This window comes from Pleurodeles waltl, chromosome 10, assembly GCF_031143425.1.
Source record: "Pleurodeles waltl isolate 20211129_DDA chromosome 10, aPleWal1.hap1.20221129, whole genome shotgun sequence".
NCBI lineage: Eukaryota > Metazoa > Chordata > Amphibia > Caudata > Salamandridae > Pleurodeles > Pleurodeles waltl.
Genome location: NC_090449.1, coordinates 795397669 through 795425551, shown reverse-complemented (window position 1 = coordinate 795425551; position 27883 = coordinate 795397669). Strand labels below are relative to the sequence as shown.

Genomic DNA, 27883 nt, shown 5'->3' with positions numbered 1-27883 from the left:
TGACCATGTCTCCCCAACACTTAGATCTAGTCTGAGGGTCACCAGTGTCACATCTTGGATGTTCACTTTAGGAAAACATGTCCAACCACAGCTGAAAAAAACCCAAGCACAAATGTTGCAGGCATATCTTGTTTTGCTTGTGTGAAGAAACTATGGCCAATCTTTCAAGAGGGAGCCTTTGTTGTATTCAACAGCAACTTTATTTGTAATTTGAACGAGTAAAGTGACGAGTAAGTGTCAAAGCACTGTGACCAATGAGAGACAGACTTACAAAAGGACACAACTTTTCTCGCTTTAACTTGTCTACCACGCAATCACTCCTTCCTTGGTGGCTTCCTGCTTCTCTTTGTAGGCCACAAGATCTTTTAGATTTTGTATAACCTGCTTGTTTTGATAGTTTGCACGCACTGTAGCATATGCCGATGCAGCACCCATGATCTATGACTCTAGACTTTAGGCACACTGTCCAGTTCCTTTTTGCTGAGAGATTCTGAACTTAACAGCTTATTGATCCTCATTGTGACAACCATACTTCGTACACATTTATATTCTGAAGTGTTATGTAGCACAAACTTGACTCAAAGGTATTGGAGCGCTTTACATGAGCACCAAATGCACTACACAAGGACACATTCAATTTGTTTGTGGGCACGAGAGATGAAGTGATTTGCCCAGAATCATAGGATGTTGAGCTGACGCAGAGTCTTGAACCTAGTTCCAAGGCAGCAACTCCAGCCATTACACCTCATCCTCACATTAGACAGAAGTAAGATAGCACCGGTGTTCTTTGAGTCCTTCATTTAATGCCTTAGTGCCACTCCATTCACACACACATGGACGAGATTCACCAGTGCCAGCTACCTTCACTTACAGCACAGGCAGCAGTAATGCAAACTTCCTCACACACAACGTGTACATTAGTAATAATAGCTGCACTCAGTGTGTGTGTGTGTATGTGCAGGTGTTAAATGTTCTGCTACGTCGAATGGTGTGAGGTGGTGTGTGTTGATGTGAGTGAGGAGGAAAATGAGGTAAGAGCAGAGATTGACTCAGGGAGAAGGTGGTGATCTAGAGTCATAGAGGGTGAAGTAGAGGATCCAAGAAGACTTAGAGAAAGGAGGATGAAACACCCAGAGACTGATGAGGCAGTTTGAGAATGATGAGGCAGAGAGACAAGGCTAACACAAAGAGGAAGGTGAGGCTAAGAGAGACGAGTGAGATAGAGAAGGTAAAGTGAGGTGGAGGGAGGAGGATGAGACAGAATTGAATGAGACATGGAGAGGAGGGCATCCCGCTTACTCCAAGAGGGAATGGGGCAGCAACTCCTTTTTCGTAATCTCATCTTTTTTAGAATCTATTTTATTACTTAGTAGTTTTCTCCTAGGGAATTCCTTTAACAGTGGAATGTCAAATATGTTGGTACACATGCATGTAGATAAATCTTATTTGTACTAATAAGAACAGCCTCTGAAAGCTTTAATGATCAAGCACATGAGGTACCCACAGGATGTGGAACAAACCCTACAGACTGAAGTAAGCTACCGTGACGAACTCATCAACAATTGCGACTATGGCTCTGAGTCAGTCCCTTATTAATTATAATTTTATCCATTTTTATAAAAAAAAGTTGCTTTAATAATTCGACAATGTGGAAGTATCCCAGAAGTCCATTTTGAAAGGTCAAGGAAATAGATGATCCTTGTTTACATCAAATGAATCTTCAGTTTTATGGTGTAAACTCAACATTGCTGTGTACATATATTGCCTGGATGATGAAGCGCCTCAGCACTTTGCTGCAGTTGTAAAGGGAATAACAACACAACACTGATCAAAACCCCAAATATATTGAGCAGCAGAGCAGAGTTCTGAATAGTCATTACTCCCTCAACCCTAATTCTCACCCCAATCCTTACTAAATGAGGAATTTCACTTCTTCCCAGGCCCACGTGCCCTTGCCAGGTCCAATCAAAAAGTTCCCCTGAAACTCCTCCCCTCCAGTCTCCTATTCTCCAATAACCCTAAGGGCAAGAAATCAGAATCAGGGAACATATGATCTTTATGGTCACACAAAGAGGATATGACAAAAAGCCAGCTCGAGTCTCCCTATGCCAAAATCAACTCAGGTCGCTTTGTGATATGTATTGTCTGTGTGCTTAACGGCTGGAAAAGTAGACCCAGAAATAATCGGAGTCATGTTTTCAGTATGGTTGGAGCTGCAAAATAGATGTTACTGATTATTTATTTCTGAAAATATCACATTGGTTGATTGGTGAAGTGCTTTGGAGGATGATGAGGTCATGTTCAACATCTCTATATATGGGCAGCGAACACCACAGACCTTCCCTTTGCTGACTATTCCAGAGCATGCTTGACTTTAATGACCTACCTTCAGTTCTCACTCACAGCCCTATTCAGGTTTGTATTGGGGCTCCCATGTGTTCCCTGTGCCAGGAATACATCTTTCTTCACAGTTTGGAGTCTAGTGATATATTAAGTTACAAATGGAAACCAAAGGTAACTCTGCTCCACAAGTCTACATCTCCAGTTAAATGATCTATGGTGCTTTGGACTCCAAATGCCATATGTATGAAATGGTGGATGCGTTTAAAGTAATGGAGTCTTTCTTTGCACAAGCTATTTGCACTTCTCCAAAGAAGCCAGTTACCAAGGAGCAATACTATTGATGTGGCCCATATAACATATTTTCACTCTCACAGCTCATTCCTTACAAGGAACCCTCTGTGTCCCCGGTATGGGAACCAGTTATTCATATCACCTTTTCTCACATCGTAAAATACATTTTAGGTAAAAAAAATGTTGTTTGCACAAACAATACTTATCGAGTGATAAAAGAGCGTTACGAGTAGTCTCATGACAGCAATACATCTATTATAGGCCGAGACAGAGTTAATTTTGAAAAAACACGACTGCCATGCTTCATTGTTTACGAATTGGCATGAAGCCTTAGCTTTTTTATTTCCCCAGTAGAGTAAACAATCGCGCTGAATTTGAAATAGTAAAATTCACACCTTCGGCAAAAGTAGAATATCAAAATCAGGACTTCGTTGAGTAACATTGCGCTGTGCAAAACGAAACCTGAAGTAAAACCCAGTTTTGCAGCATGTCTCTCCTCAAACCCCTTTGCCCCCTGTGCATTACCCAATGCACTAGCGCATTTTGTAGTCCCGAGTTCCTTGCAAATTGTCTACTTGTTGTTCAGACCAACCACTTTGTGAATAGTGTAGGAGTAGGAGGTGTCCTTGGGTGACCTTTGGGGCACCTACCCTTTCTTAGAACAATATATATACATATTTTACATAGTGGCGGTCGCCACTAAATAGTTCTAGTTAGGACCTAATTTATACAAGTTATAGTTACCTTAGGGCATGAGCTATAGTTATTTGAGATAACTCTAACTATAACAAGTGAATTTCTGTGCTTTTGCACATTTAAAATGTGAGCTTATCCTTAACGTCCCTGTAACCTGTGGGTGAGTGGCTGCATGAGGGTGTCAGTAGGTCTGTGTGGGTCTGTGAGTGGGTGCGTGATGGTCTGACTGGGGCTGTTAGTAGGTGTATGAGGGTCTGAGTGGGTCTGTGAGTGGGTGCATAAGTGTCTGAGTGGGTGAGAAAAAGATTGAAAGAGAGTTAGAGGAAGAGAGGGAGAGGGTTTTTTAGGCTTTGATGGATGACATACTTGGAATGAGATATTTCTGCACAAAGTGAAAAGAAAAATGTATTTGTCAATTAAAAAGAGTAAGATCACCTTTCTGTATGAGCCTTAAACATTTGCAGTTGAAAAGAAATTAGAGGAGAGAAATTAATACGGATACACCTTGAGTCGAACCGTCAACTCTGTGTGAAGGTCTGTGACCTTCACCTTTAGGCTATATATATATATATATATATATATGTATGTGTGTATATGTATATATATATATGTGTATATATATATATATATATATACACAATTTTATTTGCTTTTTATGGGCTATCTGGGATCGCGGGGAAGCCTCAAGGCCTTCTCCTGTGGTCCCACCTGATTTGTTTTTTTCTCCATATTTTGCCCTTGGTTTTTTTTTCTCCATATTTTGCCCTTTAAGGACTATCTGGTACCATGGGGGGAGACTAAAGGCGTCCCCGTGGTCGCAGCCGGCTCCTTCCTCCTGCGTGAGCCAGCATTGCTCCAGCAAGGAAGGGGTTGCTTTTAACAGCCGCTCCCGGCTTGCTGGAGCAATGTTTTCATCTGCCTTCCCTGTACGCATATCTGTGCGCAGGGAAGACAAATGAAAACTCCGCTTTCTGACAGCAGGACCTGTTTGACAGATCCCGCTGTCCGAAAAGTGGAGTTATATTTGCTTTTGACCACTCTCACCAAGCAAAAGCAAACAGCTATGTTTCAGGGGATGGGTACCCTGGGACATAGCAGGAGCGGGACCTGGGCGGCGGTGGTGGTCCCCAGGACCACCAGTGCCGCCTCGAGGTCCCTCTCCAGCCTGGAGATAGCCCTGGGGAGGTGGTGTTCCCCCGTGCTCTCGGGGGGTGGAGGAGGAGCCATGGGGCCCCACACCATGTTACTTAAAAGCACCAGGAAAGAGATGGTCCCTGGGGCTGTGGGGGAGGCTGTCGGCCCTTCCCCACATCAGAAAATAATTTTGCCTCTGGGAGGTGGTGGTCCCCCTGCACCAACTTTAGTAAATGCCCTGGGGAGGTGGTGGTCCCTGGGGCTGAGAGGGGCATGGGAGGGCAGAAGGCCCCATCCTGTTTAAAAAAAAAAAAAAAAAAAAATGTCCCCAGGACCTGGCCCACTCGGGCTTATTAAAAAAGAAGCACAGGAGCCTGCTTTTTTTCCCCATGAATTTGCGATGTTGCGATTTTGTGTTTTATTTATGTTTTATTTTTGTTTAAAAAATGTAATGCTTTTTTTTTGGGGGGGGGGGGGGAGTCCAGCACCAGAACTAAAGGTTCAGGGTGTCCTTACCCTGGCTCTTGTCTTTAGATACACTTTTTTTGTTGGACTCAGCTCAAGCTGAGTCCCAAGATGGCTGCCAACACTTCCTGGTTTGAAGTGTTGGCATCTAATCAGAGCTAAGCATTTCCCTGCACAAGCTTGTCATTGTTCGCAAAGTCTTTGCTATCACAGATATACAAATTTGGATTTCCTTAAACGTGTCAAAAACTAGTGACTGGATTTACACCAAATAAGCGAAAGCACGATCTACATACCGAAAGCTAGCTTTCTGCCAAATTTGGTGTAATTCCAACCGTGGTTCGTGCTGTATTCGTGTTCAAAAGTCCTACGGGGATTAACATGGGAAACACAACTTTTTTGCCCCCTTCTTTTTCTCTGCCCTCACTTGACGGATCACCCCAAAACTTTCCATACATAACAAGAATCACTGGGGTACTTTTTTGGGATTGTTTTGTGAAGATTCGTCCAACAGTGCCAAAGATGTAGGCAAGTCAAAAAACTTTTTTTCTATGGAAACATGGTCCTAACTATAACTTCCTATTGGCGACCGCCAGTAGGTAATATATATATATATATATATATATATATATATATATATATATATATATATATATATATATATATGATCTTTCAAAAGGTCCACATTGCAGCGTGAAAAAATGCACAGGTGCACACGTGAGGAAAGGACCATTCCTCAACAGTCTCCAAAACCAAACAATTGCAAAGCAATTGACTCGTTGCACTCCAGGAGAGTTTATTACTTAATCCAAAAGTGTACTCCAACGACACTTTTGGATTAAGTAATAAACTCTCCTGGAGTGCAACGAGTCAATTGCTTCACAATTGTTTGGTTTTGGATATATATATATATATATATATATATATATATATATATATATATATATATATATTCTACATTTTTTTTAATGGTCTGTCTTACATGATTGCCAAGTATAACTACTTACCGATGTATATCATTGCAGTATTAGCCCTTTAGTTTTAATACGAGTATCTTGTATTGAACTGTTTCCAGTCCCAGACACGGTGGGGTGCAGCGCTCTCCAGCGCCTCTTAGGTCACTGTAAATTCATGCCATGGCTCCAGAACAATCCATGACGCCGTTATGACTACAGTATCCGGAAGCCTAAACTTATGAGTCATCAGCGTACAAGTTGACTTTGTATGAAATTCATTTCTTTGATTCTGGTGACTCGCACGCTAGTAACTCGGGAAACTCATGGTTGCCAGTTAGCATGAGGTGAGCGCTACATTACCGCCACGCTAATTGACAATATTAACACCGCATCAGCAGGCAGCTTTCCGTACGAGGAGAGTCTTGCCTTTCGGGGGAAAAAAACCAACAACCAGGGCATGCCTAGTCTCTCAGTAAAATTTCAAGGACGCCCTTTGTGTGGAAAAATGATGTTCTATCTTATTATCAACATTGCTTAGCTAAAGGCGGGGTCTCGTGATTGTATTTAGGTTTTGTTTGTTTGGTTACTTGTAATGTACTAACTGCATGTTCCATCAACATAACTTGAAGGCGTCAAAATATAACCAACTATGTTATAACACCATGTCACCAATGCATAATAAAAGGCTACAATGGCAGGTAAATAGTGATATATGTGGTATTTAGTAGCGTAAGCATCAAATTCTGCATATAATGCCCCATCTTCCAAGTGATAACTCATAATAGGAGTTATTTGCAGCATCCAGTAAATACCCCACCGTGCAGCGTTGGTATTCACAGGATGTGGTTAATACTGTGCCTCCATCTACACAACTAGCGAATGGCTCTATCTGGCAATAACTATCCAAATGACAATAATGTAACTTGGGTTTGCCTGTTAATATAACATGACAGCAGAGAAAATTCCTGAGAAGTTGTAGTTAAAACATTGATATATGCTGTGTTTTATTACATCAGTTTCTGTTTGTCAGGCCATCCTAGCTATGCACAGATAGACCATGATAAAGTACTAGGGGCCACATTACTGTTATTGAAAAGTTCATACGGCTGATTCTTAAATTCTGCATTCTCACTCTTGCACTTGGTCGCACATTTAACAATCATTGGCATGATTTCTGATTCCCATAGTTATACAGCATCGATCTTCGGAAGGACTTCAGTGCTGAACTTTGGAAAACTAGAATTACACTGAAGGACGGGCACTTCTTCTGCTGATGTTCTGCCATCAGGTACAAGAGAGACGGGAACACATTCTTTGGAGAACAGGACCGTGGGGCTGAGATGCACTTGGAAATATGTGACTAGGCCAGAGCATGGTGGCCATTCCCATTCACACATTGTTTAGTACTGAACATTGTCTGAATTTGCAAATCAGTTGCAAGTGCCCCAGCAAATCAGCTTATAATCTTTGTGAATAAAAAGGATGAAAACATACATGTATATAGGGGCACCCTCCCCCCCCCACCCCACCAGCAGCAGAAGCTGTAAAACTTTTATAGAAACAACATAATAAACTCAGTTTATTATGTTGTTTCTGTAAAAGTGGGCAGGGCCACTAGCATGATGTGGACGGAGGGGGAGTGCTCAGCACTCCAACTTCAGTGCACAAGTATGTTTGGCCAGACATCTGGGGCCGGCCAAACACACATGCGCATAGGACTCTCTCAAGGCCAGCAACATTGTTGCTGAGCTGGAGAGAGCTTGCACAGGCTTCCAGTCTGCCTGGGAGCGCCCAGGCTAGGCGCTCCCAGCCAGTCCTGACGCTGCTTTGAGCAGCGTCAGGATTGGCCGCAGGGCAGGCTGGGAGCCTGTGCCTGCTTGCGACAGAGGAATAGAGCGGCGAGGAAAACGGGCAAATTAATAATGTTTTTTTTTTTGTGCCCCACCAACCTCGCCATGTGCCGCGCCGCCCCACCTCTCTTCCCTCCCGCGAGCCGCGACTGCATGTATAGATTGTTGGTCTTCAACCAGCGGTGTACTGCAGGCTCCTGCAGCAGGGATGGGAGCCCGTTCATCCTAAAGTCTGTATGTCCATGTGAGATATGTAAGTCTCAGAGCCACTCACCACATTCTACTGGACGTCCTTATCAAGTTGTGTTACTCAGCTGTCTTTACCGTTCGTTTGGTAGGGCACCTCAGCACCGTCCTGCAAGTGCAGAGGGATTAATGTGGAATTTTTGCCACATCTGTGAGTGCAATGCACAGATTCTAAAGGTCTGCATATTATTTAAACCGTAATACTTCATCATGTACACCATGGTTTGGCACACTGTGGGGAACAGTAAAGGGAAAGTGATTTGGGACACTTTCTTCTTAAAACATTCATTGTGGAGCTAAAATTCAGATCTTAGTTGTGGTATTTCGTGCATGCCTTTCATTTTAAGCCTTCAAATACTTTCTAGATACTAGAAAGCAAAGAGGACAATGCCAACATGAGAACTTCAAAGAGTTTTATCTATTCACCGACAGTTTAGAAAATTTCCTTGAAACATTTATTTTCTCTTCTAAGATAGGTTTCTCTGTATTATTTCAAAGATTCTCTCTCTCGCTCTCTCTTTAGGTACCCGGACAACATTTTATTCCCTATTTTACTTTGTTCCATTTTTATGTGACATCTTGGTTAAGACACTACTAAAACTCAAATGTCAGACCTGTAGAACAACATAAGACCTGTGTGTTCTATTAATGCTTAGGATTTGACCCTTGGAACGTTATTCCCTATCAGGGATTCCCTTGCAAATGTTGTGCACAGTATATAAGTACAATGTTTACCCTGTTGTCTAGTTTTTAATATTGTCCTGTCAAAATGTCATATCCAGAATGCCGATTGTCACTATACTGTGATCGAAAGTGTATATAGGTAAGTATATATACCTGGAAATATATGTATTTATATATGGAGTTAAGAATAGCAAATCAATAATTAGCCTTATATACTTTTCTTTACGATATAGTGTGTCGGTAGTTTGGATACAGTATTTTGCCTGAACAATACTAAAAACTTTGTGGTAAATGTTCCCATAACATAACAAGTTGTGCTCCTAACTTGAGTTTTTGTACTCATCACTTCAGGTGGCATGGTTGGTTTGATTTGTTTGCTTGTACATGGAAGATCTAAAACATGTGTCTTTATTGCAGATACAGATCCACGGGTGTTAGAGAAACAGGAACTGCAACAACCAACCTACGTGGCCCTGAGTTACATCAACAGGTAAACTGGCAGTCCTAACTTTGGTAATGGTTCATCAGTTTTGATACTGGTTGCAACATGGAGCGTTTGTAGGCAGGTTAGGTTTGTGTTTGTTTCAATCAGCAGCGGCTCTTCCGTTATGGCGGAGGAGCGACGCACCACTGCTGCAGCCAACAGATGAGAACATTAAAAATAGAATGATAATAAAACAATGTTATTATAGTTTTATTTTTTATCACGGAGCCGAGTCTTGGGAGGGTGGGGCCATTCTTTGACAACTGCAAGCCTGGAAGAGGAATGGTGGACACTGTAAGTGCGCATGTTGGTTTGACCCGCTGTCTTAGGACAGCCAAACCGACATGCGCACTTAGAACAGCAGGCACAAGCCCCCAGTCCCTGAGAGAGTGCAAACCCAGCCTGCTCATACCAATCCCGGCCCTTCTCTCATGCTGGTTAATAGTATTACCAGCATGAGAGCAGCATCTGGATTAGCGCAGGGGTGTCTGGGAGCATGGGCACCAGTAGCAGAAGAGCAGCTGGGCCTCGGGTGGCAGGTAAGGATCTTTTATTATTTGTATTATTGTCCCCGCACTGCCCCACCACTTTCCGCTGATAGCAGCCACCACTGTGTCTAATAATTTTTTCTTCTTCTGCCCACATCCTGATTTGTGTTTCAAAGGAGATAGGTGTCCTGGGCAGGGACAGAAATATTAGTTTTCCATATTGACCACCTAATCCAATCTCTTTGTAAGAAGAAAGAGGGACTGGCTAAAGTGACACAGGTCGTTAAAATTGGAGCCACATGGCTTCGTCAAAATGTTACTAAGGTTGCAGAACACCTGGGGGGAAATAATGCTGCATGTGTTATGAGAACACTGCAGAATGCCACATTCACATTGTTCTCATCTATGTCGCACACTCAGCGAGCTTAAGGTGTATGTTTTTAATACTCGTGTCAACAATAAAATGTAATATTCATCCGAGCTGCACCTATTACAGTTTTCTCTGCTCTGCACACTGACAACTTGCAGGCCGCAGACAAAGGTTGGTGCAGGAGCCAATATTCAAAATAATGTTGCATGCAGCTGGTGCAATATCAGTTATTAAAGAGAAATACAACCTGCATGTGGGCATACAAGGAATTAAAGAAACAAACAGTTAGTGTCACAGGATCGTGACGTAAGCTACAGCGCTAAGCATACACTTAAAGCAGTGTTGGATGAAATATAGAAATAATTATGTTTTGGGAACCCTGTCAAGAATAAGTGTGAACCCGAGTCTGATTGCTGGGACCTGGCCACATATGGTATGGGAGAGGCAATATGGTATATCAGAAGCTTTATGCGAGATGGAACTGCACCTACTCCCCCGGGCCCTTAATCCTTCTTTGGTGAAGGTAATATCTTTTTGTAAGCTTACTCTGCCAGTCTTTCAAGCCCGTTTGTCTTCCATTATGGAAGTGAGGTGCACTTGGAACCAGTTACCTGTCACTGGGCCTGTGATTAGAAGGGTATGCTCATCCTCGGTCAACTCTCATTTTTGAAGGTCCCACCTACAGACAGCTTTCATTTTACAATGCGCCCACAGAAAACAATTGTAAAGATTACCATCCAGACGTGGGCTTTGTGTCAGTCCTTTACTCAAGATTAGTTCGTTTTCTTGTCCATCTCATTTATTTTCTTCTTATTCAGTGTCTTTGCTTCCTCAAGTTTGTACCTCCCCTAGAGCATACCCATCCTGCAGTGCTTCTGGTTGTTCATTTTCTTTCAGTACTCCATAGTAATTAATTTGCTTTTTTGCTCTCTTTCCCATGTATTACTCCCCACATATTTGCCATCATGTAATGTCTGCTGCAGGTGTTCTACATCAAGGGTTTATTCAGATAGATATATTTCCTGGGAAATCATGGGGAGCGTAAGTGTCTAGATAGCTTATTATTCACGAAAATGGTAACAGAGCAAAGCAACTGTCAAAAAGACACACTGTTGAAAATATATACAAACACAATGTGACTGTAATAAAACAAGGTATTACGTTAGCATTGTCGTTGGTTAAAGCACTAAAGGTAATTAAACAAGGAACATCGATAAAAAATGTCATATTTCCTTTACTATCAACTCTCTCAATTGTCATGCATAGTTAGTGTTCCTCTTTCCGTGGGCTCAGCTAAACTGTTCTGTTTAATGTGCTGCGGCACAATGTAAAGCACTCCCCATAACTAGGCGCCTTTTTAACCTTGCCATTGTTTATTTTATAAGTACTAAGGGCCTTGGGTTACCCTGGCAACCAGAGGCAATAAGTAAGAAACTTTAGAGAACAGCGGTCCTCGTCTTGTAATAAGTGGGTCTATGCTCTAAATGAGCCCACTGGAACAGCCATCCAGGGCGCCGCTCTGTGTGACAAGATGTACAATTTTACATGGACACTGGAAACTATTTTTAACAAAGCGACCGAACGATAAGCCTAGAAGACTTTGTAAACATTGATTATCTATGTTTGCGTCCACGAAGCTCTGTATTCTGTCGGAGTATTAATTGCACTGTGTTTTCAACTGGCAGTGGCACTGGGCGCACAGAAGTGTGTTTCTTCTAACCGTTGAACGGAGCATATTCAGCCACAAGGTACAGAGGACTCGTGTGTCCCATACATCACTTTGCACTGTCACAAATCTTTAACATTCCCCTGTATTTGTCCGGTGATCCTTACCTATGTTTAAAGAAAGGGGTTTTTTACCCAACCTTGTGCATTTACAAATGAACTCCTGCAAACAAATGTCTTCATCCTCAAACCCTCCCGGCAGTATTACGGCCCCTCACAGCGGCCTTTTTAAGTCTGATGTTAGCCAAGCTCTTTTATTTTTGGTAAACATTTTTATAAAAATAGACTTAGCAAGAGTGGCATTCAGCCAGCCATCCCCTTCCATTGGTGTGTTCAATTACCATTCACAATTTGGCTGCACCTACCACAGCTTACAACATGGCTAGTTGGCCAGCTCACTTAAGCCTTCTTTCCTTTTTTTACTGAGTGGTGGCGTTCTTCCCAAGCACAATGTAGTCACCCAGAGAGAAAGTAGTCCCTGACAGTGCCTGGGACTTGTGGGGCACTGTTGGCTCTTTAAAAATATATATTTTTTTTAACTTATTTTAGGCGTCCTGCTGTGCATACACAGGCATGGGTGGCCACTTTTTAATGTTTTTGCAAAAAACTGTCAGGAATGGGGTTACTTGTTTTTGAGGTGCGTGCCACTGTCAATTAATCCACTCTGGTTAGATCAAAATACTGTTCTCAGAGAATCTGTGCTTATGCTCTGGTAGCTGTGACACAAGCAGCAGACAGTTCCCAGAGAAGTGCATGCTAAGTTCACACACTACCAATAACACTAAAGTAAAGAACACAATCCCATAAAATTACCAAATCAATCTAGAAAAATAGTGAAAAATGTAATGAGCAAAAATACCCAGGATTATCAAAATTGATTAAGTGAAACCAGAGAAATGTTTTTTATGGTATTAAGGTAAAAAAAAAGTGGGTAGAAAATATCAAGTGCTTATGGAAGAATAACAGTTCCCGGGGGACAAGGACCTAGTTGCAATTTCAGGCCTACCACGATGGAGCAAAGTTCGTATACACCATTTGGGTTGTCCTGGTCAAAAGTTTTACCTTCAAATTTAGTTTCAAACTGCATGAAAATCTTCTTCTGGTTAGTCCTCTAACCCTTGATTGTTCCAGACAGGCTTCTGAGCACTGAGTCTCTCTCAAGCCAAGTCTCCTGCAGGGTCTAGCCCTCTAGTCAGCTGGGCTTGCTTGGTGTCAGGAGTGCTGCCCCATATTTGTGTCCCAGAGGAAGGTATACAGGAGGCTAGCCACTTAACCTTTCAAGACCAGGTCCTGGCATGAGTGCTAGGAGGATTCAGGAGTCCTTGAGTTCCTATGTGGATCCCCTCTTCTTCTAGCAGAAGTCAGAATTTGTATTGTTTAACTGGACCTTCTTCTGGAGTCTTCCCAGGTCCAGTAATGTTCTGAGGAGGTGGTGGTCGAGGTTCCTGATTTATCAAATGCACTAGTCAGTAAGTGAAGAAAATCTGTCACCCATTCCTAACTATCGTTTCACAGTCCCTCCACCTCTTTTTGCAGCACTACCTCTTTGGTTTACTGTAAACTTACCCAGGATCCCCTGTTTCAACGTGACAGGACCCAGCTACCACCAGGCAGGCCTGTCTTCAGCATTTTGGCTACTCTTCCACCGGACAGGGTCAAAACGTGTTTTCACTCCTACTGTGCCTGAAGCCTGACTGTCTAGTAGGGCCCGGGATGAATAGGAAAATCCCTTTCTGCCATATCCAAGTCAAAAGTGCTAGTGCTAGGGCTTCCCGTAGTCCAGCCAGCTGTTCTTGTCTACTCCCAAAAAGCTAATCTCTGCTATGTGATAAGCAGTTAATACTCATGGACTTTCCTGAGCCCAGAGGCAATTCATTGTCATCTGAGCTAGAGCTGTTCACTCTTTCAGCCAAAGATGTGTACTCCAGCTCTGAAGGTGTGATAGGTGGAATACTGTTACTTGAGACTGGATGTTTAGGAGGGTCCTGGTAATGAATATGAGAAGCCTATCTTGCATCTCAAAGTCAGAAGAGGTAATGCTAATGTTCTCCTTTGTTCTGCCAACTTATTCTGTCCACTCCCAGATAGTGAATTGCTTTTAAGTGCTCTGGAGGTGTGATGGGTTAGCAGAACTGGCGTTTAACCAGGCTGACTCAGGAAACCTAAAGTGTGTTATTACAAAGTTACTTTTCTGATCAGTGTATCAAAAATCTGATTTCACAACTGTCAGATTTATTCAGAAAATGAACTCAAGAAGCTTTTTATATCCTTTTCTTAAGCAGAGGTTGAAAATAAAGATTTTTATCCCACATAGGTCTATTAGGTAAAGACTAGTCAGGCATGCATCGTGACCTAGATTTGGGGTTTTATTTCACCATGAGGGAACATTAGCCACAATGTCACCTGATTCACCAAAGGAAAATTACAATTTTGTGTAAGCTTCTTTTTTTTTGTATTCACAAATGACGAGTTAGTAATAAGTTTGCAACTGTGGAGACTCCGCAACCAGGACGGAGAACTCTGTTAATTAAAAAAATGGTGTGTCCTATCTATTTATGTGCAAAGTTTTTTGCTCTGACTGCTGAGTCTCCACATTTATAAACTTACTATTAACTCGTAGTTTGTGAATACAACCAAAAAAATGTAAACTTACACAAAGGTGTAACGTTACCTTTGCAAATCAGACCCATCTTGTATAGTATGCTCTATTTTTATATATGCGCACCTTGTCCGGTAAGCTTATAAGTCACACTTTAAGGGTTACTTATGAATATATAAAAAAGTAGAATTTTCCTCCATAGCAAAGGCATTTTCCCCTCCCAGGTGTCACTGCTGTGCATGTAAACTGCTGCCCCAGCCAGAGCACAGTGGTGCTCCTGTCATACATATATTGTTGTCATATACATGGGTGATGTAAATACTCACTGCTGCCCAAACATGATTTTTAACTTTCCAAACCATAAGCACGTTTTAGGCACAATTTACAATAGACTTATTGTGAGCTGACTATACCAAATAGGGAGTTCCAGTGTACTGCATGTTTTAAAAGGAAAGTGTGGACACTCTACTACTGTTTAGCAGTGGTATAGTGCACAGTGTCATAATGCCATTAAAATGGAGTCAAGAAAAGGGGGTGACTCCACAGAAAAGGTGGATTTGCTATAATTATTACCACAAAAAAATAAGAGAGCTGCCTGTATGTGTGCATGCACCTGTTTTTTATTGTTTTGTTAAAGGAAATGCCAACAACGTTTTAAAAAAAAACACCATCATTGGGAAAGGTGATATACTTACATCCAGTGCCAGATCTGTTGGCTTTGCCATTGCTTGTTTATTAGGATTTTGAAATCCCAGGAGGCAATACAATTCAAAATTTGGCAGAGAACAACAGCCGGAAGCCTCCATTTGGGCTAGTGACTACTCCCTCGTATCTACAGTGAAAAAATGACAAAAGGTAGGCCTGTCTGGACATGCAGTACAGTTGTGAGAGGTATCGTCCTCTAGAGGGACCCACATGTTATGACTCACCAGAGAGGACATGAAGAAGTTTTGGGCAGCCTAAATGGAGGCTATTGGCTTTTGTTTAAGGGCAACTTCAGAGGTAAGTGTTGTCTGCTCAATTCTCAAGCGCCTTGAAAAACAAGAGTCTTGGTGAAAAAGTGTCTTATGAAAGAATTGTATTTTTTGTTGAAATTCCCCAGTAAGCTTCTTTTAAATGATGGTATCTGTGTCCGGTGTCACTTGGCGTCATGGCTTATGGAACCTTTGGTGGAGAAAATCTTGCATCTCTTCCCTAGTTTTTTGTACATTTAAGAAGCTTTTACCCAGAAATATCTGTAACTGATGAAAAAACACAAATCACTTATTTTGCCTTTGGCATCTAATGTGGCTTTAGTATGTTTTGTGGTTTGAAATTCGATGATCTTGTGAAAGGGTTCCAGTTTTTACATTTCTGTCCTTTTTTTAGCCACATCGTGTTATTTTCGGGCAGCTCACTGATTTCATGAAGAAATCCTTCTTCATCAAAAATCCTTACAAGATATCACGATTCCTTATTGCCATAAATTTAATTGTCCAGAGTTCCATACAGTGGGGCAGCAAGATAAACTTGGATTACCTACAAAATCTCCGGCACTTGCTGAATCTGTGTGACCCGGATAATGGTTGGACAGGACCTCGCGTCTTGGTGTCTGTATCTTCCGTCAGGTTTGTCCATAGCAACATGGCGCTTTGCCTTCTGGACAGGGGACGTGTGACTCAGGAAGGAAACATTAAGAGTAGCAGTATTTTTCCACGCCGCCCTGCCTACCTCTGGCTATCGTGGCCGTATTTATCAAACGAGAATCACGTCCGGATTGTCTTGCAATTTGTGCACAGGGGATTAACACCCGTATGTTTTCACAAATAAAAATTATACTCGGAGAAAGAATTTAGGTAACGTCTTTTCCTAAATTAAGACTAACTACACTGGGAGCTCGTAATTTTGTGCGTCCAATAGTAAGTTATGTTTTGGAAAATATCTGCTCTTTTTTATTTGAAGCCTTGTATCAGACATTCCTTTCTGCAACTCGTTAAAAAACAGATCTGTCCTAATTGGCCTTGGTCTGTGATGTAAAGAGGTCTTAATTGAGAGTATTAAAGACCATCTGAACGCGCCTGCTTGGTGTAGCACCACCTGCTGTACTGTGCTTAGGGCCAAGAGGGAGCCGCAGTATCCATTACCAGACATCCTTTCTTCCACCTCCATGCTCCAGAGCTGGGTCCGCTTTGTTCTCCCATGATGGAGACTTAGCTGCTGGTGCCTAATACCATCATAAACAGGCTGCGTACTGTTAAATATCAAATGCCAGATACTGCTGCGCCATTTTATCCATGCTTTTATGGCCGCAGAGTGAAACAGAGCTGAAGCCGACCCCTGCGGTGAGCTCCAGACTTTAAAGCAATCTGCCCACGTTGTACATTCAATATGTCATGCACCCACTGCGCGTTCTCACAGGGCCGGTGTGAGAACGTGGGGCCTGTTCTTAGCGGCATTGATCCAGAAACTGGAAACCAGTTTTTAGGAAGGAAACAATGTAGAGGTGTTCTTTCCGGTAGACAGGTGGCTGGACGCCTTCCCTGAAAGTCATGCTACATGACAATCATCAGAAAACAACATTTTCTAAACATTAAAGCAGGATGTTGCCGCCTCACAAAATGTTCACACCACATAGTTGCAACTAGTAGCCAGAAATCTGTGCTTTGGTGGCTGCTAGAAGCCTGGCTCATCTGCTTGCAAAAATCATAGCTGGCAAGCGGCTGCTTGTGCCCTGTACTCCCGTCTGCCGCCCCAGCAGTGTGTAGGCTTTTAAATTCCACTTTTAGTTGTGGTAGCTGTGTAGGCACTTGACTTGCCTGGATTTGCTGAGTTCTTCTATTTTGTTGTATTTATGTTGTATTACACAGTTTCACAAAACAGCACATTTGGCTGTTAGCATTACCAGGCATTTTAGTAGTTTTGTAGAAAGAGAATATCTGTGGCAGTGTTAAACGACTGGGATTTTGCTTTTAGCTGACTCACAAAGCAACAGGTTCTGAGGACCATGTCGGGTTTGTTGGAAGCTCAACCCAGTGCGAGACCATGCTACTGTTCGTAGACATTCTGGTATCAAGAAGACATTCTTTGCAATACGCAACACATATCCCACCGAGCTCTATAACATGGAGTTTATGAGGGGTTACCGGCAGGTGGTGTCATGAAAGTTGGCTTTTAGGCATACTTTGCCACATTCTAGAAATTAACACGTCAAGACTGGAATTAAGAAGTAAAGCCATGTCACAGCAGAAGCCAAGACCTGCAGAAAATATCAATTTCTGTGACAACACCACGTCCACTGACGAATATGAAGCATGGGAAACTAAGGTAGGTGAAAATGGGGGACACAGGAAGAAACAAGACTGTTTGCAGCGGGTCAGTCATATTCTCTTCTAGAGCATGTATAAAAAAATGTTAGCATCTAGGCAGCATGTTTTGATCCTACCATTTGCTGTGACAGTTCCCACGAAGTGGCCATAGGAGTAAGTCACAGGACTAAGACTACTAATATTACCAGATGGTTAACTTTTCCTTACAAATATGTGATTCGGTAATGCACTGAACTCTAAAGCTCCTTGGCACCTATACTTGTCCCAAGTCTGTGGTGAAAAGAGCTATTAGTGTTCTTGAGTAGGCATTTTCATGACTGAGAATAAGACCTTTTGGCAAGTCATATATTCTTACTAGTCTGAAGACAGAAACCACATAGTGGCTCTGCGGTTCTTCTTGATGCATTTCGGTAAGACAGAATATGTGATGATCTTGCAGAAGCACATGTCAAGATCTACAGAGCTCAAGGCCATTCAGCATCCTGGTAGTTTAAAGATCTTGTGGACAATAAACAATCTAAATGCAGACAGGGAAGAAAATGGAAGAAAAGCAACTCTAGATGACTCCATGGTACTGTAGTCCACTCACACACCACGCTGACAGCTCATTACCTCAGCCAAAGCAAAGTACTGTGCCAATATCATCAGAGAAGCCACCATTAGAAGCAGAACCCTTTTCAAGACAATCAAGCACTGTGTCAACCCCATGCCAGCCTCGCCTATTGCTCACTCCAAAGAAATGTGCAAAGCCATCAACCTTTTCTTCAGTAAAAGATTCAGATGTATGACAGCACATCAACAACACCAGGCCTGCTTCATCTAGTATGCTCATTCCTTCCTGTAAAATCCCACAGTGGTCAGACTTCAAAGCCCTGCCTCTCACAAATCTTTCTGACATTAACTCCATCAAAGCCACTTCATATGAAGATGGTGTCTTAGCCTAGTGCTTCATCAGAGCTGTCTCTGGTAAAACTCTCACCCCTACTCACCATTGTCAATGCCTCACTCATGCAAGGCATCTTCCCAGACGTTTTCAAGATAGGCCAGATTTTCCCACTCTTAAAGAAACCTACATTAGACCCTGGGGACCTCCCCGACTACCATCATCAGCAGAATATTTTAAAAACTGTCTTTGTTCAATTCACCCGGAAGGAACACATTGGCAAAAAAATGACTGTCTGGTATCAGCTGACTGTGCTGAAGAAAGTAAAATTGTTTCTTCCCGAAAGAGACATAAGAACTGCTGTTTATATCCTCATACTCTTTCATCTGAATGGTAGTAACACCTAGCTCCATGGGCCCCCAGACTCCACACTAGCACTCCTTAAGGGCACCCTACACAATGGATCATATCTCATCCAGTGCCCTGAAGAATTGTCATATCACCCAATCCTAATCGAACTCCAATAGCTCTGCTTGACTGCCATACCCTCTGCAAAACCAGCTGCATCATTTACAAAACCATCACAACCTGCAACCCTGCTTATCTTGCTGACAAGCTCACCATTTCTGATGGTTGTCACTCTTGCAGCAAGGACACCATCAGACTGAAGACAAAGAAGCATAAAAAAAGCATTGGCAAAGCCAAGAGGTTTCATCTATGCAAGAGCTGTTGGATTTGCCAATGTGTTTTAGCCCTGTTGAACACCAGCCTGATTGCTGTTCAGCTTTTTCTAAAAGTTAATGGTATAGATTGGAGTTTCGCAGATTGGAGTGTCGCAGATTAGGGTGGCGTGGAGTGTCGTGAAGTAAAGTAGAGTGAACTGGTTTGGAGTAGAATGGAGTGGTGTAAAGTGGAGTAGTGTAGAGTAGCGTGTTGAGGCGTACAGTGGAGCGATGGACTAGAGTCATAGAGTGGAGTGAAATAGTATTACGTAGAGTGGCATGGAATGGCGTGGAGGAAGTTGCATAGAGTGGAATGATGAAGAGAGTTGAATGTCATAGATTGGAGTGGCATGGAGTAGAGCGTTTTCGACTAGAGTGCCGTAGAGTGAAGTGTTGGTGATTGGCATAGAGTAAAGTTACATAGAGTGGAGTAGAGTATGTATAGTAAAGTGGAGTAGAGTAGTGTGGTGTAGAGTGTTGTAGTGTGGAGGGGCACAGAATGTCGTAGAGTGGAGGGACATAGAATGGAGTATGCATGTTGTGGTAGTGGACTGCCATTGCAGACAACACATTTTTTATTGAAATGACCATTACATTTACGCAGACATACAGTTTTACAGTTTTACTGAAACAGCATCACCTAGTATATTGATTTGTTTTGATCGTATTAAAATATTTGTTACCAGCACACTTAAAAATTAACAAAAAAGTGCTTTATTTGTGCTTTCCTAATTCTGATATATCCTGAAATATTTGCACAGTTCATTTACAGATATTTGCATTTCTTCTGTGCTAGGAAAAAAACCTACCCTTTCACACCCCCAGATTGTCAGTTAAATCCTCTCACTTTGAAGTCTGAGGAAAAAAAAGTAAACACCAAGCTCCCTCGAAAGACAGAGCCTGACATGTGACCTCTGTCTTTGGATGCTCTGCAGATGTGACAAGATAAGAACAAAATGTATAGTCCTGTTTACAGAAAATGAGCACTCGTGCAAGAATACAGGAAACAAGCTATGTTCCACGGGAGGGACTAACTTAAGCTGGACAGCCTAAACGAAATAAAGCCAGCAAATAGAAAGCAAGCAAAATTGAGTTACAAAACACAAAGCCAATAGTAAGCAATGGGCAGAATGCATTCCCAGTGAAACTTTCAGAATTTGCCCAAGAGGTCTTAAGCAAGCCAGACAGCTGTGCTGTCTTGTACTCTTTGACCTAAAAAGAAGAAACAAGGCTGCAGGCCCTTTCCTAGCTAAGCAAACAAGCTCTCAAACAATATCCCTGTGCCCATCAGATCTGCCCCAACGCTTCTCAAATTTAGGAAACAGTTTAAGAATCACCTCTTAAAAAACCCCACTACATTTCAATGCAATAACCATCCACAACTCAGTTACCTTCCCTGTCACTCATTGACATTATTCTTTTTTTGCCCCTTTGCAGTTCTCAGCAGTTTTTTGGCTATGCTCGCGCTATAGAAATACCATATCCATGCATCCATAGGCACATACATACATACTTATGAAAGCTAGCTATTTTATAATCCCAGATATCCTGAAAAGATGTAAATGGCACTCATTTGAGAACAGAGCCCAGGTCCAGTAAGGGGTGAGTGGCCATGGAACTCCTATTCGTATTACTACTCTTCATATACCGTGAGTTTGATGAAGCCTGTGGACTGCACATGGGATGAACATTGTGGCTGCTGATTTGTAGGCTGTTTACTTCACCTAAATTAAATTTTCAGTGAAAATGTAGATTAATGTTTCTTCTGTCGCCACTTCCTTCTTGGTTGACTCCAGAAGGGAATTAAAACTGTGTTTTGATTCATTAGGATACAATTGGTCAAATAATTCAGCACCTGGCACTAAAGCAGTGTCTTGATAAACATATAAATCCACAACGTGGACAAATACAATGTGATTAAGATTCAAGTTATTATCTTTAAGAACTGAAAAGGTTGGATAGATTTGATATCCTACATAAGAAAATCTGTGAAGATTTTGCAATGTTACACTAGATTCAACTAGATTCAACTGAGCAGCATAGGTGAAAATAGCATTCAGAGAATATACCTGAAGCAGTGTTTCTAACAGAAGGGAAGAACAGTTAATGATGGGTATTCATTTCCTAGTCCTAGGGGGCTCATAATTGGATCACATCGTATATCAGTAATTTTTAATAAATTAAACGGTATTTTTCTGAACTTCTTTCCATTTACGTGCCTTTTGGTGAATTGTTGGATGTTTCTGTTAGTATAGTTTGATTGGGTGCAAATGTTGATTTTACAAGGATTTGAATAAAACGGAACATACCTGAACAATTGCATTTAAAATGTGAATGATTGTTTCTTACATTTCACCTTTCATGGCTATTTTGTTTATTCACTTTAAGTAATACGTCGGAGCTCCCAGACACTCCTGCTCTGTTGCAGTAAAACTGTTTCTGGTGTGGTGAATTTAGCTGATGTCTTTTCTGAATTAGCAGTCACTTCTACGCAGACATTATTTTTGTCCTTCGGAGACGAAGCTCTCGAAGTCTGAGCGTTGTATGTCAGTGTGTTTTCTTCAGTGTCGTACTACGCAGTTAATTTACTCTGGCATGCCCTCTTTTTGTCCTGGGAGCTTGGATGATTTGCAGAGTGTCTGCACTCTAGCTTCTCTCTGTTAGTGCCTCAATAATTAGTTAACGTTTTGTGCTTTTGATTCCTCTTCAATCTATTAAGACTAAGGTCAAAAATACCATCCTTGGAAGGCTGTGTTTAAGTACGGTGATTTTTGCTGCGTTTCCTAATAAATTCTGATCACAACATTAGATTGAAAGTTTTGCATAGAGACAACTTTAGATACTTAAGGAAAATACATTCTTATATATGTGTATAGAGGGATTTTTGGTTAGCCTTCTTCATCCACTGATCTGCTCAAGGGTCATTCACATGTTGCTTCCACTTGCTACAGCGTGAAGCAGTGGGTCAGCTCCCTTCCACCATTGGCTTACTACAATGTGACGTCATTTTGCTCTTGAACATGTGTACAGTCCACCTAAAAAGTTGGCCACTTCACTTCCTGGGCTGGTAGGCTAATCTTTACTGTCATATGTCTTTTGATTTATCTTAGCAATGGGTCCTACTTTACTTTTTTTTAAAGAAATTAAAAAATAAACATTGCAGATATCTTAGAGCCCATATGAATTAGCTTTGCCAGTGCTTGTTTTTTGTACCACCGCTTACTAGTCTGTATTAAAGTTGGGGAAATAGTATGAAGTAGCCATATGCATGATGAAGGTTTATATGTAGTGGTGTACTCTGATAGAAATATATGTAATTTGAACTAGTGGGTGCCAGTATGGCCCACCAACCCTGATGGAAAAAAAGATGGAAAAACGGAGAAAGCAGGAAGCTGCAAGAGTGAATTAAAGGGGCAGGGAGTGTCTGGTAGTGGATTAAAGTAGCATGGGATAAATTCCGAACTAAGCAGCCTTGGTATTCCGGACGCAGACTTTTAATAGCATCAGCCATAGGATGCTGAGCAGAGCTTTTAGAGCCAGCACTCATTCTTTTACACATTAGCCACTGAACTGACAATGCAAATAGGCTTGGTATTTATAATAAGTGAAAGTGGTTCTTCCTTGATTGCAGAGTCTGCATCGGGGTACTGAACAGTCGTGTCTACTTGCTTGCTTCACCTCAGTTGGCAGCACTGAAAACAGCTTGACAAGACATAGCTCAGCACACAAAACACAATGTTCAGTATGAATTTAATAGGAAATAGACATGTTCATTTTGAAAAACAGTTGTCTTCCTTATTTCTACATCTTTAGTCATCATTACTTAGACAGAAAGAATCAAAGGTGGAGAACTTAAATAGGAAGCCATTTTTGCTTATTATAATTTATTGATACTCACAGGTTCTGTTAAAAGTACAGATTCACACCCATATTGCAAAGCCTATAGGTCTTACTCAGGGTTAACATATGTAAAGACAGGGACGAGCAGGTGTGCTCTTGTGCATGTTTTAACAGTGGAACTGACGGAGAGGCTGGGATGTGTAACATAGTCCCTCATGCTTTGCAATGCATGCAGTCGGTTGAAGGTGGACAATAAAAAATTCCTTCTGAGCTAGCCCAAGAGGTGGTTCACAAAGTCCCACCCCAATGACTGAAAGAGCCTGGTTAAAAAAGCCAGTGGTTGAAAGTGGTGACCTCCAAGCCCCACTGTAAGTATATTAAAAACAGTAGGTCTGTTTAGAGAGCTTCACTGTCGTACCCAGATAAAAAAAAAAGCTACGGTAGCAATTAAAGAGTGCAAAATCAAAGCACTGGTCAGTGATGTATATTGTACAAATAGAGACAATATAATACAATAGCATCAAAATTAGCAAAGACAATGTTAAGTTGTTCAGTATATGGAAACGTAGCCAGATTTTTTGAGTTTTATTCTCTCTATTCATACACTTCTCTCTATACCACGGACCCTTCCTTCAGCTTTAATCAATTTACCTGCCATCATAACTGCCAATAAGCCACTGCAGGGTCCAAAGTCATGATGGGTCATTTCCATCGCCAGGTAATAAGTTGTTTTGGTGATTTTTGGCACACAAGCTTTAGAAATGCGAACTAAGCTTTCAAAGTCAAAGCTTGATTGCACAGTTGAGATTTTCGGGGATAAGTCTTTGTAATTGAGTGAGAAGTAACAGGCAAAGTTATGCTCATTACTAATTGATTCTCGCAGCCCTTTGGTTTTTCAGGATTAACTCCCAATACTTATAGACACTCAGGCACTTTTTATTGCTAGTAACTCTCCTTTCTATTAATTGAGACGGCCTGAATTAAAACATGACTCCAGAACGTTATTACTGTCGACCATTTTAAAGGGCTGTGTTGGGTTTGTAACTGATTTCTGAACATTATTCCATCTGCTGAAATCGCCAACACCAATCTTTTTTCAGTCTGTGCCCTTCCATCGCGACATTTCTTTCCAGTATTTCAGAAGGTTGACATAACATCCTGGATTGTTGGAAGTCAAGGACTAATTCTTTTTTCTGCACTCACTTAGGCCAGCAACATAATCTGAATTAGAATTTGAAGGTTGTATGTCGTAGCTTACCCTTTTGGTTGTTTCGTTGCCTCTCTTGTCAAGTCAGGCCAGTATGACCTAAGCTGGGATGTTGCTGGTGCATCTGGGTGATTGGACTCACAGTTGGCAGAGATGGGAAGGTGGCTGAGCAGGGAACGTGATGCCCTTTTCCTTCTTGTTGGTTCTTTTAACTTTTAAAGCAGAAGGCACCTTTGTATAACCAGGAATCCTGCTTTATTCTGGTACCCAAAAACATTCTTCTGATTTCAACTGTGTCTTTGTGCAGAGGGCTGGGTGCCTGAACGTAGATATTGTAAACGTGATAAGTACAATCAACGCAATATCTTCACAGTAGTTTCTAAATCCTTAGCTGTAGCTCACAGTGGAAGTATTCAGCCCATCACTACGTGGATAACAGACGGACATTGAGCATGTTAGTCTCTTCAGCAACTCTGACACAGCTGGCTGTGCATACAGGGCCACAATCTTCCAGCTAACGATAGCCATGTAATGCAACTGATTAGAGTGGCTGCGTGCATCTAGGTGGTATAGGAATTGCTAGAAAGAATATGTTGGGTCACTGTGGTTAATTTATTCAAAGGAATAACCAATGTCTGCTGCATCTTTTTGAAGAAAGGCTTTTGCCACAGGAAGAAAAATTTGTAACATGGTAATTTGTGATGTTTGCGCTGTTGGGTATTTGGCTGCTTATGTTACAACACACTGTCCTTTGCGGCCTTAAGACTTCCACGCCAAAGGCTGTGCAAAATCGTAAGTAAATTATTACCACATTTTCTGAGTTATTGCTCAGAATCATTCATTAATCTCACTAAAGAAGGCTGTCTCCCCCTGACAAGGAGTGTGAAATAAATGTGTGCACCTAGTTGACACCAATGTCTGCAAATAATAACTTTTACAAGGGCAAAACCTTGTCCCTGATTCGCAAGATTTTGCCCTCAAAATGACAGTTATTCACATGCAGCCCTGCCAAGTTTCCCAGGTCCATGTGTGATATGTTGTTTGAGTCTAAGCTTTTTCTTTTAATTCTTGTACTTGTAGTCTTGTGTATTCCACTATAAAACAGGACCACGAGGTCCAGAATTCAAATAAAAAAAACTTGGACTGAGACAGCACATCATGAATGGACCTGGACCACTTAGCAGCTATGCACATGGAAATTCTGCTATTGTGGTGGGTTTGTATATGAGAAATTCTGCTTTTCCTGCCCGGTTATTGAGCGGGTGTAGCCTACTTGTACCACATACTCACAAGGTCAGTGGCTGTGAAGTCGTAAGGAGGACTCAAGGACCTTGCAAGATTCAATCCTCCAAGGGAAAGAACAAGGGATTCCAGGTCAAGTAGGTGTAGAAAGACCCTTGGCAAAGACAGGCTCCCTAGAAAAAAGCAGGTGACAGAATGGGAGTATACAATAAAAAACAGTTCAACACGATACCTGTATTTGTGTGATCTGTAACCCCTACATGAAAGGGGGACAGGAGAGTTCCTTGTCCAAATATGCTTGTTGATTAACTCTGATCTCAAGCATGAGTGAGTTGTTCATTTGCAGGGGTATCAATGTTTCCATTGTAGAAAGAGCCCCACCCCCATCCCCGTGCAGAAATTTAAAATAGGTTAGAAAGTGCAAAACCAATTCGTCCTTCCATTGCCAGAATGAAATGTACTCCTGTTTCATTGTATGCGTTGTGGTTCTGTAGGTGAGCCAAACCAGAGCTGAGACAAGTGTCTGCCTCAGATCTTGGAGCCCATGCGTGAGCCGAGCCCTGAGAATGTTTGCTGTGTAAATCATGCACCAAACGTCACTAAAAATATGATAGAACCTCCTCAGAATTAAAAAATATATATATGTTTAGCATGTGGATTGTTTGACATTAATACTTCACATTATAGCACCGCCCTGAGATGTACTTTGTTAAAATGGATCCTTCTAAAACATGAACCTTTAGTGAACTAAGAGGCAAGACAGTTGTCACGTAAACCTTGTACTGGCCCAGATTATTACAGAGTAATATACTTTATGTTAAGGCTTTTACATCTTTGTGCACCTTTCAGAAGTTATTATACAGCACAAACTCAACCGGAAGGTATAGGAGCGCTTAACATAAGCCCTCGTTACATTACATTACATAAGGTCACACTTTATTGATTATAGGGATGGGAAATGTACTGATATGTCTAGAATCACAGGATGTTGAACCACCGCCAGACTCGATCTGAGTTCCCCAGGGTCAAAGTCGACAGCTTTGGCCCTAAACGCCGCATCCAGAGTACAGGTGAGATGCAGGCAGGCAGAAGCCACGTGAAACCTCGCCACCTTATGGGCTCGCGGTCCCCACAGGACCTCGAGCTGGGCTAGAGCTAGGCTTCAGGCTCGAGCCTGGCTCGCGTTTTCAGTTGCTCGCCCGCCTCTAGGTACACCTGAGAGTGCGCCACTGTTGAAGGAGCCCGCTGGATTTTTTTTCTGAATTGCGTAAAAGCCAGGAATGTATTCATAAAACTGAGGGAACACATTTCCGAGTTTCATTCTGTGTCTGCTGCGAACAAGAGGCTTAGGAAGTCTGAGGTGATGATGATGTGAGGGCGCACAGTAAATGAAGTAACCAAGGAGCAGGCACTGCACGCTATTTGTGCCTCCGGACGTTAGCTGCAGCATGGCGCCTTTCACTAAGCACTCATTTATGGTACAAATCCTGGCACTCGCAGGTGCCACATGCTGTGCAATAGTCTGCAGTGTGCTTGCCAGCGGCTGAATGCTCCCTTTATGGAAACACGCATACACATTTTCCCCAAAGTTAATTTTTGTAGTGGCTGCTGCCACTTTTTTTGGTCTTTCGTCTGTCTTCCATCTGTTCAATTCTTTTCTCTTTCAATCATCCACTCGCGTTGGCGTGTCCTCTTTGTCCTGATCCTGGCAAATAAAGAGTTCTTCGACGCACAGATCAACCTTTGGAATTTCTCGCATTTTTCATGCTGCAGATTGGCAGCCCATCTTTGGTTGTGGGGAGGATTTCTTGGTTCCTTCTGCTGCGTCGGAGGCAGACACACATGCATTATTATTTTGGCACAGCAAACTCAGTCTGACAGATGTTATCTATGCGATGTAATTAACAACACGAGGGCCAGAGATTTTCACCAAATGCCTGTTCACATTTTCCTCAGTGGGCCGCGATAGTAAATGCTGCGTGCTGGGGCCTAAACTACCGCCATTTTATCACTTCGCCCTGACATCTTTTATATCCAGTCTTGTTAAACAGCAGGAGCCAAGCACTGGCCAGGCTCGCGAAATCAGCGTTAGAGGCTGATGCGGATTACTGCTCACTGGCTTTCCTTTTCTGGGGGCAGAGGGCGTTAATTCACTACAATTTACATCAGTGGTTTTTGTATATATTCTCTGGTGCGTGGCAGGTTGTTTGGGGTTTAAGATTATACCGCGGAAAGCTTGTTTTGTTTAACATTGTTCTCAAAGACTGCTAGCTCAGGCAGCCCAAGCCTGCTGCTGGGCGTGTTCCTACCCCCAGCTGACTGCAGGAATCTACTTCTGGGATCTTTGGCACAG

The 27883-nt window shown here is 42.1% G+C and overlaps 1 protein-coding gene across 1 annotated transcript in view; it reads left to right on the top strand.

Annotated features, from left to right (window-relative positions):
- Positions 1 to 27883, top strand: part of JAZF1 (JAZF zinc finger 1) — a 620003-nt gene that overhangs the window by 233474 nt on the left and 358646 nt on the right. Inside the window, exon 2 of the mRNA XM_069211451.1 lies at positions 9083 to 9155. Within this exon, the coding sequence (XP_069067552.1) occupies positions 9083 to 9155 (73 nt within the window). The remainder of the gene's footprint in view (positions 1 to 9082; positions 9156 to 27883) is intronic.